Here is a 12,975-nt window from a genome sequence, read left to right as displayed (position 1 = left end):
AGGAGGTTGTGAGTCACCGTGGTGGTGGTGGTGGGGTGTGTGTATGTGTGTGTGTGTGTGTGTGTGTGTGTGTGTGTGTGTAAGAGTAGCTAGGGCTCCTAACTGCTGCTCCATCTCCATAGTAGAACTTTTTTTTTTATCTTTATTAACTTGAGTATTTCTTATTTACATTTCGATTGTTATTCCCCTTCCCGGTTTCCAGGCCAACATCCCCCTAACCCTCCCTCCCCTTCTATATGTGTGTTCCCCTCCCCATCCTCCCCCCATTACCGCCCTCCCCTCAAGAATCACATTCACTGGGAGTCCAGCATTGGCAGGACCCAGGGCTTCCCCTTCCACTGGTGCTCTTACTAGGCTATTCATTGCTACCTATGAGGTCAGAGTCCAGGGTCAGTCCATGTATAGTCTTTAGGTAGTGGCTTAGTCCCTGGAAGCTCTGGTTGGTTGGCATTGTTGTTCCATAGTAGAACTTTTTATTCATTTCAAGCTTGAAGACTTTAATCCTGATTAAAGTCCTGAATCTCCCCTACCTGCTGTTTCCCTTCAGGTCTCTAAGCCTTGAGTGACTCAGTTTCTTCACTGCACTTGAGACTAGCCAAGCTCTGTGAGGTCTGGGAGAAGTACGCAAATGACCTAGTCCTCTCGATATAGGTAGGTGTGTGTGTGTGTGTGTGTGCACGCCTGTGTATACACTCCTGAGTTGAGGCCAGAGGCGTTGGGTCACCTTAGCTGGAGTTTTAGGCCGTTTTAGGAGTTTAGGCCACTCCTGTGTCCTGTGAGGAAGCAGCAGCAACTAGACGAGGCAGAGAGCCCAGCAAGCCCCAGCGATCTGCCTATCAGCAGGGATCTGCCTGTCGCGGTCTCTCCAGCTCTGGGATTATAAACACCTGGCTCTTTTACATGGAAATACAACTCAGGTCTTCACAGTGCTAGAGAGGGACTTCTTTTCTTTTTAGATTAATTAATTAATTAATTGTATGTGAGTACACTGTCACTCTCTTCAGACACACCAAAAGAGGGCATTGGATCCCATTACAGATGGTTGTGAGCCCCCATGTGGTTGCTGGGAATTGAACTGAGGACCTCTGGAAGAACAGTCAGTGCTCTTAACTGCTGAGCCATCTCCCCAGCCCGACAGGCAGACTTTTAAACTATCCTCTCTAACTTTAGCCCCAGCCTCACCGGGCTCCCTCCTGCCCCTCCACTCAAAGTCCTGCTACAGGAAGTGGCCCATTCCTCACCAGCATTCCCTGTGCAGTGTAGCCTCCCATTGACCAATCCCAGCCCTCTACTTACAGGACCAGGGTGGCACATGCTACCTTGAATCCTCCTGGGTTCTCTTTGCCCTCAGTGGTTAAGACCGGAATATTTTCTACCCCTTGTTTATGTTATGGTTTGAGACACCCCCCCCACCCTGTCACCCCAAGATAACTGTAGCCATTTTGTTGCGTGCCTGCCAGCTGTTTCACACTGTTGCTGTGACACACTTGCCAGTCGTTGACACAGAGAAGTGACTTGGCTCAAGGACATGCTGACCACACATTCTGATTTGCTCTGATATGTTCTGAACGTTCTGTGTGAGGTTTGCTAATCTTAAGAAATTCCACAAAGCTTTACGTAGGACCCATCAAATCAAAAGTCAACGTGAGCTGTTATGTCTGAAATGGCTTGAGTCAGAGCTGACCACTGGGCAGCCCTTCCTGCACCTACTTATGAGCTCTCTGTGGTTTTTGTGGCTGACACTGGAGAATTCTACTAATAAGCCAAAAAGTTATGATTATATACTCAAGCTTTGTTATCTCAATGTTCTGAAATTCCCCTGTTCACCACCCCCACCCCACCCTTTACCTTACTCAGGACCAATCAGCTTAAAGGTTAATACTGATAATACTTTGCCTAGGAAGCCAACTGCCCCCCTCCTTGCCCTTTAAACTTTTAAACCTGGTTTTTCCTATACCCGGAGAGCAGACTAGTATTACAATTAGGCTCCCGCAGTCCTTTTTGTGGTCTTGGACATCTTGTATTATGGTGTGCATTCAATAGACGATACTTGCTCCACTGAGATCGGTGTTTGTATGGTTTGAGTGGAGATTCCTGAACCCCAACAGTTTACAGGAAGAAGAATTCAGCTTTGATTTCTCCCACACCCTTTCACATCAATGTACAGGGGGCCGCCATCTTGAGTTTCTCAAGCCCTGAATCTAGAAATCACCCTTGATTTTTCTCTTTCCCTCACGCACCATGTCCATGGCAAAACAAACAAACAAACAAACAACAGCGTGTCAATTTCACATCCACAAGGTAGCTCATGTCTGCCCATTTTATGTTGTATGTCAAAAGCCAGAGCCTGGCCAAGAGCCATGACCTGTGCCTGGCAGCCACACGGCCCCTGGGCAGCTTTCCTGTGTCCCTTCAGTTATTAACAGTCCAGACTCCACATTCTGGGGTCACAATGTCTCTGACAGCCTATCTAAGGACATAAAAGAAGGAAGCTTTCGATCTCTGCCTGCTTGCCCTCGCCTTCCTAGCACATCCATTCCTTCACTGACATTACCGCCAACTTCTTCAGGAGACAAGAGTCTACTGAAGACCTGCTGAGACATTCAGCCTTGTGGACTGAACAATACCAGATTCTTGGACTCTCTGTTCATAGCCAGCCATTGTTGGATTAGCTGGACCGCAACCTTTAAGTCATGGTAATACATTTTTCTCTATAGAGCGAGATTCATTCTATAAGTTCTGTTACTCTAGAGAACCCTCACTAACACAGAGCCTATGTGAGCTGCACCCCAACGTGCCATCTTGTCATTCTGAAACTCTTGTTTCGAAAGGGACACTCTCCTAAAGTCTCCGTCTACGGCAGACCAACAACCACCCCTTGGCATCGCCTTCTCGATTTTCTCCCCAATTCTCCTTGCTTTTCTAAAGCTCCTCTCTTCTCCATTCCCTTCTGGGCAGCTTCAAAACATACAGCTTGCATGGTCGAGGGCTTTCCTTTTAAACTCAAGCGTCTGTTTGTGTCCATTCTTTTTCCCATTATTTAAATTTTATTTATTTACATTCCAAATGTTATCGGCCCCCAGTCCCCCTCCCACTCCCCCTCCCAGAATTCTTCGCTCCCTCCCTCCTCCCCTTTGCCTCTGAGAGGGTACTGCCCCTGCCCCCCCAGCCCCTTTCCCTGGGGCATCAAGTCTTTTAGGGTTAGGTGCATCCTCTCCTACTGAGACCAGACAAGGCAGCCAGCCCTCTGCTACACATGTGCCCTGGATACCAGCCTGTGTATGCTCTTCGGTTGATGGCTTAGTCTCTGGGAGCTCCCAGAGGTCTGGGTTAGTTGACAGTGTAGGTCTTCCTATGGGATTCAGTTCCTTCCGTCCTTTCCCCAACTCTTCCACAGGGATCCCCAGCTTCAGTAAAAAAATCTTTGGTTAATGAAACCAAGAACCCCAAGAGAGGACACTGATCTCCCAGTTATTATATGATGGCTTTGCCGCCCCTCCCCCCAAAGAAGTAACACTTTCCCCCCCTTTTGGTTCTTTAATCAGCAGTGAACGTGAACCTGTCCCTATGTCCTAGACAATGTCACTTTCAGAGCAGGCTGCAGGGACAATTTGCACCACTTTGTGCACAGGACACTCACCACCCACTTCATACTTTAGTCAGCACAAAGCCATTACAGGCAGTTGGAAAATAACTTCCATTGTAAGACCTGAAATTTCAGAGGTGAAATGAACTCTCTCCAGAAAAAGGCAACGCTTTTAACCCACCACCTACCAGGGTGGAGATATTCATAGGCAACCCCTGGAGCAGAAACTGTGCCCCCGAGTCACCCTCAGAGGGAGTCCAGGGCTGCAAAGGCGACTCTGGGTTAACTCTGCTGCAGTAATAGTGTTTTCTCGGTTGCACACCCCGTAATTACACAGGAAGTGGACCCAAAATTGTTCTTGAGAGACTGGGTTGACCATGCCAACTGGGTTTGGCTGGAGGCCCAGATAAGTACTAATGGCATTTGAGGCCACCTGCAGTCCCAGACTAGGCAGAGCTCCAGGCCAAGGGTGCAGGGACTGAGGTTGACACTGAGTTCCGGCACCCTTCTCTTCCCTTTCTGCGTGGAGAACAGGTTAACAAGATGTTGGCTGGTTTGCTTTCTTATTTGGCCTCTTATTGAGACAGGGTCTCACTATGTAGCCCTGGCTGACCTCAAATTCACAGAGATCCTGTCACCCAAGTGCTAGGATTAAAAGTGTGCCTTACTATGCCCAACATGTTTTCTGCACACCATGAGTCTTAAACTTACAAAGAACCCTGGCCATGTTCAGGTACCAGGCAGCAGAAGCGAAGGTGATAGAAACCCGCTTGGTCCGACTGAGTATAGAAGCGGAACGACGTTACCCTATGATTACAGCTGCTCAAAACAGCACGTCTTTCCCATCTCCCAGCTGTTGTGGGTCGGCAGCTCCAGCCACAGCTTACCTGGAGCCTCTGCTCAGAGTTGTCACAGGCTGCAATCCAGCTGTTTGCATCAGAAGGATCAAGGGGCAAAGGAACCCGTTACACATTCATGTGACATTAGCGGGATCCAAGGCCTCATGGGCTCCTGGACATCCTCGTTTGCTAGCTAGTTGACAGGAATCTGCCCTCCACGAGGGTACTCCACTGCACCAGCCTCATTCTCAGAGTGCACGTGCTGGGAAGGCAATGAGGATCGGCTGGAAAGTAGGCCGCAGGTGTCTGCAGTTTAATCACAGCCAGGACATCCCATTACTGTTACCATGGTGTGTGGGTTGGAAACTAACCATGCTCGATGCTAAATGAGTCCACACCCAAGGAAAAAGTCATTTCACAAAGCTGGAAGGGAACATTGAGGGCCACTAACAAGTCTGCCTATCCCAGGGGTACATCGGCAGAAGTCCAGGGATATGGCTTAGGGGGTAAAGGCACCACCTTAGTTAGGGTCTCTATCATAATAAAACGCAATGGCTGAAAGCAACTTGAAGGAAGTTAATTTCAGCTTACAACTCTCAAGCTGCATTCCATCACTGAGGGAAGTCAGGGCAGGAACTCGACAGGAACTCAAGGCAGGAACCTGAAATCAAGACTAGAGGTCCTGAAGGAACACATGGTCAGTCTGTTTTCTTATATTGTCCAGGGCCACCTGCCCAAGGGTCACACTGTTCATGACGGGCTGGACCCTCCCACATCAGTCATTAATCAAGAAAATACCCCACAGACTTGCCCAATCTTACCTGTGGAGGCATTTTCTCAAGCCTTACTCTTTTCCCAGGTGTGTCCAAGTTCATGCCAAGTTGATAAAAAAAAACAAAACCAGCCATTATCTACCAAGCCTGTTGAGCTGAGCTCTACCCCTAAGTACCCATAAGTAGGAGAACTGAACTGGCTCCTACAAGCTGCCCTCTGATCTCCACATGTGTGCTACGGCACGCACCCCTCCCCAATCAATCAGTGTATCACAAATGTAAAGAGAGGTGTTTAAAAGACACCCCTGGGTAAGCAGCCGCAGGCAGTAGGGGTTCCTAATGTCTGACAATGAGAATGATGTTATTGGGAAACCAAAATGAAAGATTCCCTGGTTTTTGCTGTTTGTTGAGGCAGGTCTCATGTAGCACAGGCTAGCCTTCAAGTCTAGCTGAAGATGCTCTTAACTTCTGACGGAATTACAGGTTCATCCAGGCACACCTGCTCTTTTTATTGTTGACATTTTGAGACAGATGCCTGCTATGCGGCCCCACGCAGCATTGGACTATAGTCTAGACTAACCATAAGCCCTAGTAGTCCTTCTGCTGTAGTCCCCTGAGTGCACACACTCAGTGTATGTGTATGTGACAATGACAATGAAGAATGGATTTGAGGCGGGATCACTGGGGGAGTGGGAGGGAAAGTAATGAGACTATGTTCTCATGTTTGAAGTCTCAAAATAAAAACCCAAGAACAAGAAGAGAAAAGAAAAAAAAAACCCAAAACTAAACAAATATGAAAGAAAAAAACCCCTGAAATTTATATCCAGTAGACAGCAATCCCCCCTCCCCCACTCCTGGCAAACATTTTTTTTTTAAAGTTTTAAATGTAGAAAACAAAATGGCACATTTATTTTTTTTCTGAAACTCAAAAGCAATACCAAGTAGATAGAGTAAGAAATTAAATATAAACACAAGGTCCACCCTAGTCCGTTTATCCAAGGCAGCATAACCAAATGGACTCAGAGAACACCTGGTCAAGAGAGGATTTATCAATGGCGTTTCCGGTCCGTCATCTTTGGCCATCTCTCCTCTTGCCTTTTGGTGGACCATGAACAAAATGCCAGTTGACACTGATTGGCTGTCTCATCAAATCTTGACCATTTAGTCCCTCCATGGCAACCTGAGCCTCTTTGTTTCCTACTCAAACTAGTGTCCTGTGCGCCTGTCCAAATTAAGGTGGATATATTTTATTTCCCCATATTCAGCGAATTTGCCATGAAAATCTTCTTCAGTGGTTTCTTCGTGGACTCCAGTGACAAAGAGAATCCAACCTTCAACAGAGCGCTGTGGTCCAGGTTCATCGCCATCCTGCTCCACACTGTCATAATCCCCCTGCATCCGTGCTTGGGACTCCTCAGAGCCAAAACCACAGCCCTTCCTTTTCTTTGCTTTTTCTTTTAGTTTGTGGATGTTTTTGTCCCCATCCTTGTTGGTGGTGAAATCCTCGCCCCCTGCCTTGTAAAGATCCAGAATGTCCGCCATCTTGCTTCTCTCAGCGCTCTCTGTCCACTATTTATCTGCTGTTCTGACCACTTCATATAAATGACACCTTCATGTTTTTTTTTCCTGTGGTTCGCTTGTGTCATTTGACATAATGTCCTTATTGCTACAAAGAAGGTATTCAAATGGGAGCCGAGGACGTAGCTCAATTGATACTGTGTTTGTCTGTTATTCACAAAGCCCAGAGTTGAGCCCCCAGCCTCCATAAACCAGACCTGGTTGTGTGCCTGTGCAATCCCAGCACTTGGAAGTGGAGGGAGGGAAACCTACCAAGATCAAGGTCGTTCTCAGCACTATAGCAAGTTCAAGGCCAGCCTGGGATACCAGAGACTCTGTATGGAATTGCAAAAGTGGAGCAGGAGGTAAAGGCACTTGCCACCAAGACTGATTTTGATTTGATTTGATTCCCCAGAACCCACCTACTGGAAAGAGAAAATTGATTCCTGCAAGTTGTCCTCTGACCGCCACACCTGTGCATGAATGTCCAGCACCCATGCAAAAAGCAAGAAGGCCATCCATAACTGTGACCCCAGCACTGAGACATAGACATAGGCAGATCCTGGGAGCTTGCTGGCCAATCTGCTCAGCTAAAACAGCTTCTGGCTTTATGACACTGTCTCAAACCAGTAACTGTGGGGAGCTGCAGAGGAAGACACTTGCTCTGGCCTCGGCATGTGCACCCCACTCCTCACGTGCAACCCCCACCCTCATGCCCAGAAAAATTAAAACAAAGCCAAAAGAAATCAAACTGAGATTTCCAAAATGCCACTGCGGATTCACATTTCACTTCTCTGATGTAAATAACAATAAAGCCACACAAAACTGAAGAGGGAAAAAACCCAGTTTAGAGCCTAGATCACGGATTCCCTCGGTCAGATGCTGCCCATGCAAAGCACGAAGCAAGGCTGAGACTGGGGGAACTGGGAGCATTGTAGGTCTGAGCTGCTACCTGCTATAAATAAGGGTAACTGGAAGACGGGAAAGGGAAACCAGACACTGTAGCCCAGGCCTGACATGGTCATGAGTATATGTGGGGCACGAGACTGCTGAGGTAACCCCTCCATTAAAGGCTATCCAAAAGCATTTGGAAGAGTCCAGAGCGGAGAGAAATGAAAGCAGACTGAATGTGGTCATGGGCTAGGGAAGCAGGAAGCAGGAAGCAGGAGAGAATGAGGGGGAGGGAGGGAGATAAAGAGAGGAGAAGAGAGGGAGAGGGGGAGGAGGAGGGAGAGGGGAAGGGGGAGGGGAAGAGAGGGAGAGAGGGGAGAGAAGGGGGAGGGGGAGAGGGGAGAGGGAGAGGGGAGAGAGAGACTGGATATCCACGGTGCCCCAGAGAGCAGAGATAGATACTGAGAACACACATCGGGGGTTCTAAGTAGCTTGAGCAGCTGTGAGGAGGGACAACCTTTGAGGGTGTCCTTCTACAGTCCTGTACATTTCTAGAGATATGAAGGGCCTGAGACCTAACAATAGGGAGTTGCTGGTGTGGTGACAGTCTGAGTAGCTCCAGTAACAGAAAGCAACTGACTGGGACCAAAGTGGCTGAGGAACCAAAGAGTGATGGACACAGACCATTTGTGACTTTGAATGTGAACATTTTACACTTTGAAAATAAAAGTGTGCTTGGGAATGGTGGCGAGTGTCTGCTACCCCAGCAGTGGGGACGAGGCAAGAGGATCGCTAGTCTGAGCCCCACCTGTGCATCATGGCAAGAACTACCTCAAAACATAATTAACCCACTGTGCAGAGCAGTCTAGCCTCAGGAGTGTCTCCTACAGGGCCAGCCTGAGGTCATTTGACAAAGCTGTATGTACAGCTGCTGCTAGGCACACCCACAGCTCACCTCAGGAAGGCAGTGGGCCTGCTACACAGCATCCATGGTATGAATGACACATGACAGTGAGGGGATGAAATCCTCGGCCGCCAACAGAAGTGCCACCAACACCTCACTGGTGAGAGAAGTCACTCGGCAGCTATGCAACCCCAAATTTAGATTTTAAAAATCACACATATCTACAAATCGTACACGGAGACAAACCTGTTGGGAAGGACCACAGCCCACTGAGCAGCAGCCATGCCTGGAGACAGGCAGGTAAGTCCCGGCTGCAGCAGGTCTTACTAAAACTTACTACGGCTTGGCTAATTGTGCGTGCCCTTAATCCTGGCAGCCCAGAGGTAGAAGCAGGCAGAGTGCTGTTGAGTTTGGGACTAGCCTGGTCTACATAGTGAGTTCCCAACCAGCCAGGGCTATATAATGAGACCCTATATCTCAAGAAAACAAAACAAAACTTTACTATGAAACTTTTGTCTATCATGTGAAAGTTCCTCATAATTTTATTAAAATATAATATTTCCTCATCAAGTGGGAAAGGACCTTTGGAAGGGTAAAGAGCTAGGTTTGGTGTGCTTAGCAAGCACACAGATCTGTTTTCAAGTCCTCACTCCCCAAAATAAAATGGGGAGTGCGAAAGGGAGAAGACTTTGGTACTAACAGAGGTAAACTGGTCAATAAACTGCAAAGAAGCCAGTCAGCCTCTGCTCCTGGAGTCAGTGTGGTTACAATGCGAGTCATTTTGATGTCGACTGTATCAAGGTATCAGATGGTGGTCTAGCCCAGGCTTGATCGGCTTAAAAAATTTTTTTTGATACAAGTATGTTTTGTCTACATGTAGGTTTGTGCACCGTGTGTGTGTGTGTGTGTGTGTGTGTGTGTGTGTGTGGTGCCTGTATTAGACAAAAGAGGGTGACAGACACCCTGGAACTTCAGTAATAGATGGTGAGTTGTCATGTAGACGCTGTGAACTAAGCCAGGGTCCTCTGCAAGACAAACACTTTTAACTACTGAGCCATCTCTCTACTCCTTTGTCCTTTGCATTTATATTGAGGCAGGGCCATTTTATGTGGCCTAGCCTCAAACTTGAAGCAGTCCTCCCACCTCAGCCTTCTACAGGCTAGGACTGTAAGCATGCACTACCATATCTAGCCTCCATCTTTGAAGCCTTACCTGTCAAAATAACTGAATGATAAGCCAAGGTGTGACCCTAAATTCAGCATTAGGGAGCCCCTTGTCATGGGCTCATGTAACGGGAGCCATTTGCTGAATGAATGACAGTCCTACCCAAATCTCAGCTCTCCTGCTCCAAAACGAACGACTCTCTAGAGAGGGTATGACATAATGACCAGAGCTGAGGCAAGTAACCCCTGGAGAAGGACTGTCATCCATTCCAGAAGCCAGGCTACCTTGGTTCCAGGCTACCTTGGCTACAGGCTACCTTGTTTCCAGGCTACCTTGGTTACAGGCTACCTTGGTTATTGGTACCCAAACTCCTCAAAGGCAGCAAGGCTGGAGCATTATTGTTGTGGAGAGTCCCTTGGTCTGGAGATTCTGGGAGACCTGCGGGAGTGGAAGTCTCCTTTCTGGAACAGAATGTGTGTAAACAGCCACACTGACACCAACCATGGCTGCTGATTGTTTATTGCACAAGAAACTGGCAATACCGAGGCAGGGCAAGCATTACAAAACAGTCTGTCGATCAACTTGGTGCTAGCTAGCACAGGCCTTTCTGTACACACTTTCTCTCTCTCTCTCTCTCTCTCTCTCTCTCTCTCTCTCTCTCTCTCTCTCTCTCACACACACATACACACACACACACACACACACACACACACACACACACACACACACACACACGAGCCTGATGCTTCCATACATGGCTGGCATCTGGTCCCCACCCAGCCAAGGAGCAGCTTTTATGATGTATGTGAGGAGTCCTGAGGTGACTGCATGGGAGAGGAAGGGTGTGCAGCAGTGAGCTGAGCCACTCAGATCAGCATGTGCGATGTGCCAGGGTCACAGGCTGTACCAGGAAAGGTCAAAGGTAGGATGGGACCACCCTCAGAGGCCCCAGGAGTAGTCTGAGAGCATGCCTGGGGTGCCCCCAAGCTAGTATGTCACGGGGGCTGGAGGAAGGAGTGTGCCACTCTAACCACTCTGACACCTAGAGGAGCCAGGGTACCTACACAGGATGCTGTCAGGAGCTCCATGAAGGAAGCCAAGCTACTGAGGCAACTTGGGCCCTTCGGCTGGTTTTCAGTAGAGTCTTTTCCCACAGTCAGATAAAGCCTCACACTTCCATAGCACATACACTCAGCCAGGCAAGATCTCCATTTTAAGCCACTGTGAGCTCCAGAGGCCACTGAGGGAGCAGTGTCACCTGGTCCTAACTGGGAACTGCCTAGCAAAGGAATCTTGTCAGTGAAGCGTTTGAGCATGGCAGGGATGCACTGGACCACAGAGCCAGGCCTCCGAGCTGGTGCAACTGTTAAGCAGGTTCCTGAGAGGGACAGCTGTTTGGGAAGCTACTGGATTAAGAGGGTTGAGCCCCTCAAATACCAGGGGCACCAGCTCCAGGAGAACAGCATACCTACAACAGAATAGGAAAGAACCTATACACTGATATACTTTGAAGTTAATGTCAAAGGACAAAGCCTGGTTCTGCTGTTTCCTTCCCACTGACACACAGATGGTGGCTTCTTCAACCCTTTGCTTGCTAGAAAGAGACGAGCTGGTGGCACTGGGTGTCTGCTGCTCACTCCCCTGGGCTGCGGCCTGCCAGGAAGTAAAGCAAAGACGGTTTTGATGTAGAGTTGTTCCCTCTGATCGGTTACACAGACGCCAGGAAAGATCTACAAAAGTGAAGCCTCTTCTGCTGGCAAAGACCCTTGGCTTTCTGGGTTTAGTCAGCCATCCCATGAGGCTTATCTCCTCATGGAACATGTGAGGCCCAGCTTCTATGGGGCCCTCTAAGGCAGTGCATGTTCCCTCACACTCACACACACCCAGACTCAGTCCTAGTGGAGGGGGCAGTTTTGCAGAGAAGGGCAGCCCTCTGACTTTGCAACAGGTAATGGAGTCAAAGGTGACAGGGCTTTATTCCAGACTGCCATCATCAGAGAGAAGAAAGGGTCCCCAAGGCCTCTTCAGTCACCAACATGATCAAAGCACAGTCTCGTGCAGGGCCACTATCCAAAGGGGCCTCTCGAGGGCTGTGCAGCCGGTGGCCTCTCAGGCAGGCAGGACTCAGGACTACATGTGCTGGAGGGTGTGAGAGGGGCAGCCTCAGCTACTCCTGTCCAAAACCCTCAGTCTCCTCGATGGCATACAGCAGCTTCTCTTTCAGCTGCTCGTAGCTCTTGTAGGGAGGCAGATCCAGGCGGTTGAAGCTGAGAGAGAGACAAAGAGAGAAGAGTAGCCCAGGCAGCCAGGACTCCAATGTCCTGCCCCCACCAGCCTGCAGCCTCTGGGCTGCCAGCTCCCGACGAACTCACCATGTATGGCTCCTAGGCAGCCAGGTTTCCTTGCCAACTCTGTCAATGCAGAACTTCTGGGGTCCATTGCTCCCTGTCATCCAAGGCAAGGTATTCTTTGTGTCAACACAGATGGCCTTTTCCAAAGCAACCAAGCACCACAGTTCTTCCCCTCCCCAGCTTCCAGCTAGGCATGCCCCACGCTGTCCTCACCCCCAGGCAAGGCCCTAGTAGAGCAGAGGAAAACGCACCAATGAGCTCAGCAAAGCCCCCAACAGGCAGGCGGCAGGTTCCCGTGACAAACTGCAGTAGCCGGATCCTCTTCTCATTGTCCATCTCCTTCACAACCTGCAGGTCCACAAGACGGTCAGATGTCCTCTGGAAAGATGACCTTTCCAGACCAACCCAACACACAGACACTAACCAGGGTCCATGGTCTCAGGGACATCTGAGACTGTCATCCCTCCACTCTGTCATCCCGTCCCTACTTCTGCTTTTGAAGACACTAAGGCTAGGAGTGGCTATCTGGTGGACACAGGTTTGGTGGACACAGGGTTTCTTCTTGGGGAGATAGACTATAGTGGAGGGGCCAATGCTGAACATGTTAAATATCTGAGGTAATAGATTGCCTACACACACATACATACACACACACACACACACACACACACACACACACACACACACACGCCCTACAGGATATCTGAATCTGTTTTCCATGCATTCTTTCCTTCACACACACACACACACACACACACACACACACACACACACACACACACACACACACACCCCCTACAGGATATCTGAATCTGTTTTCCATGCATTCTTTCCTTGTTAACAGCTGTAAGACCCACATGTAAGAAGGGACATTTAAAAGGACGGTGAGCTTAGCGCACTTTTCTAGACG

The 12,975-nt window shown here is 48.9% G+C and overlaps 2 protein-coding genes across 3 annotated transcripts in view; both read right to left on the bottom strand.

Annotated features, from left to right (window-relative positions):
* Positions 1-3,571: 3,571 nt before the first annotated feature.
* On the bottom strand, positions 3,572-10,218 carry LOC120098575 (RNA-binding protein 8A-like). The gene is given in 2 exon segments (XM_039098176.2): positions 3,572-6,392; positions 6,395-10,218. Coding segments are annotated over 2 exon segments (471 nt in total). The 5' UTR covers positions 6,741-10,218; the 3' UTR covers positions 3,572-6,267.
* A 1,448-nt stretch (positions 10,219-11,666) lies between these two features.
* Wwp2 (WW domain containing E3 ubiquitin protein ligase 2) overlaps positions 11,667-12,975 on the bottom strand; it is a 124,405-nt gene continuing 123,096 nt past the window's right edge. The window contains exons 13-15 of one of the 2 annotated variants that reach the window (XM_039097630.2): positions 12,317-12,413; positions 12,087-12,159; positions 11,667-11,981 (exon numbers count right to left, since the gene is read on the bottom strand). In XM_039097630.2, coding sequence (XP_038953558.1) covers positions 11,882-11,981; positions 12,087-12,159; positions 12,317-12,413 — 270 coding nt within the window. In that variant the 3' untranslated portion in view covers positions 11,667-11,881. The remainder of the gene's footprint in view (positions 11,982-12,086; positions 12,160-12,316; positions 12,414-12,975) is intronic. The other variant, NM_001106184.1, reaches the window with a different exon arrangement.

The sequence above is a fragment of the Rattus norvegicus genome, chromosome 19, assembly GCF_036323735.1.
Source record: "Rattus norvegicus strain BN/NHsdMcwi chromosome 19, GRCr8, whole genome shotgun sequence".
Taxonomy (NCBI): domain Eukaryota; kingdom Metazoa; phylum Chordata; class Mammalia; order Rodentia; family Muridae; genus Rattus; species Rattus norvegicus.
Note: the sequence above shows the minus strand (reverse complement) of the source record. Positions and strands in the feature narration are given on the sequence as shown.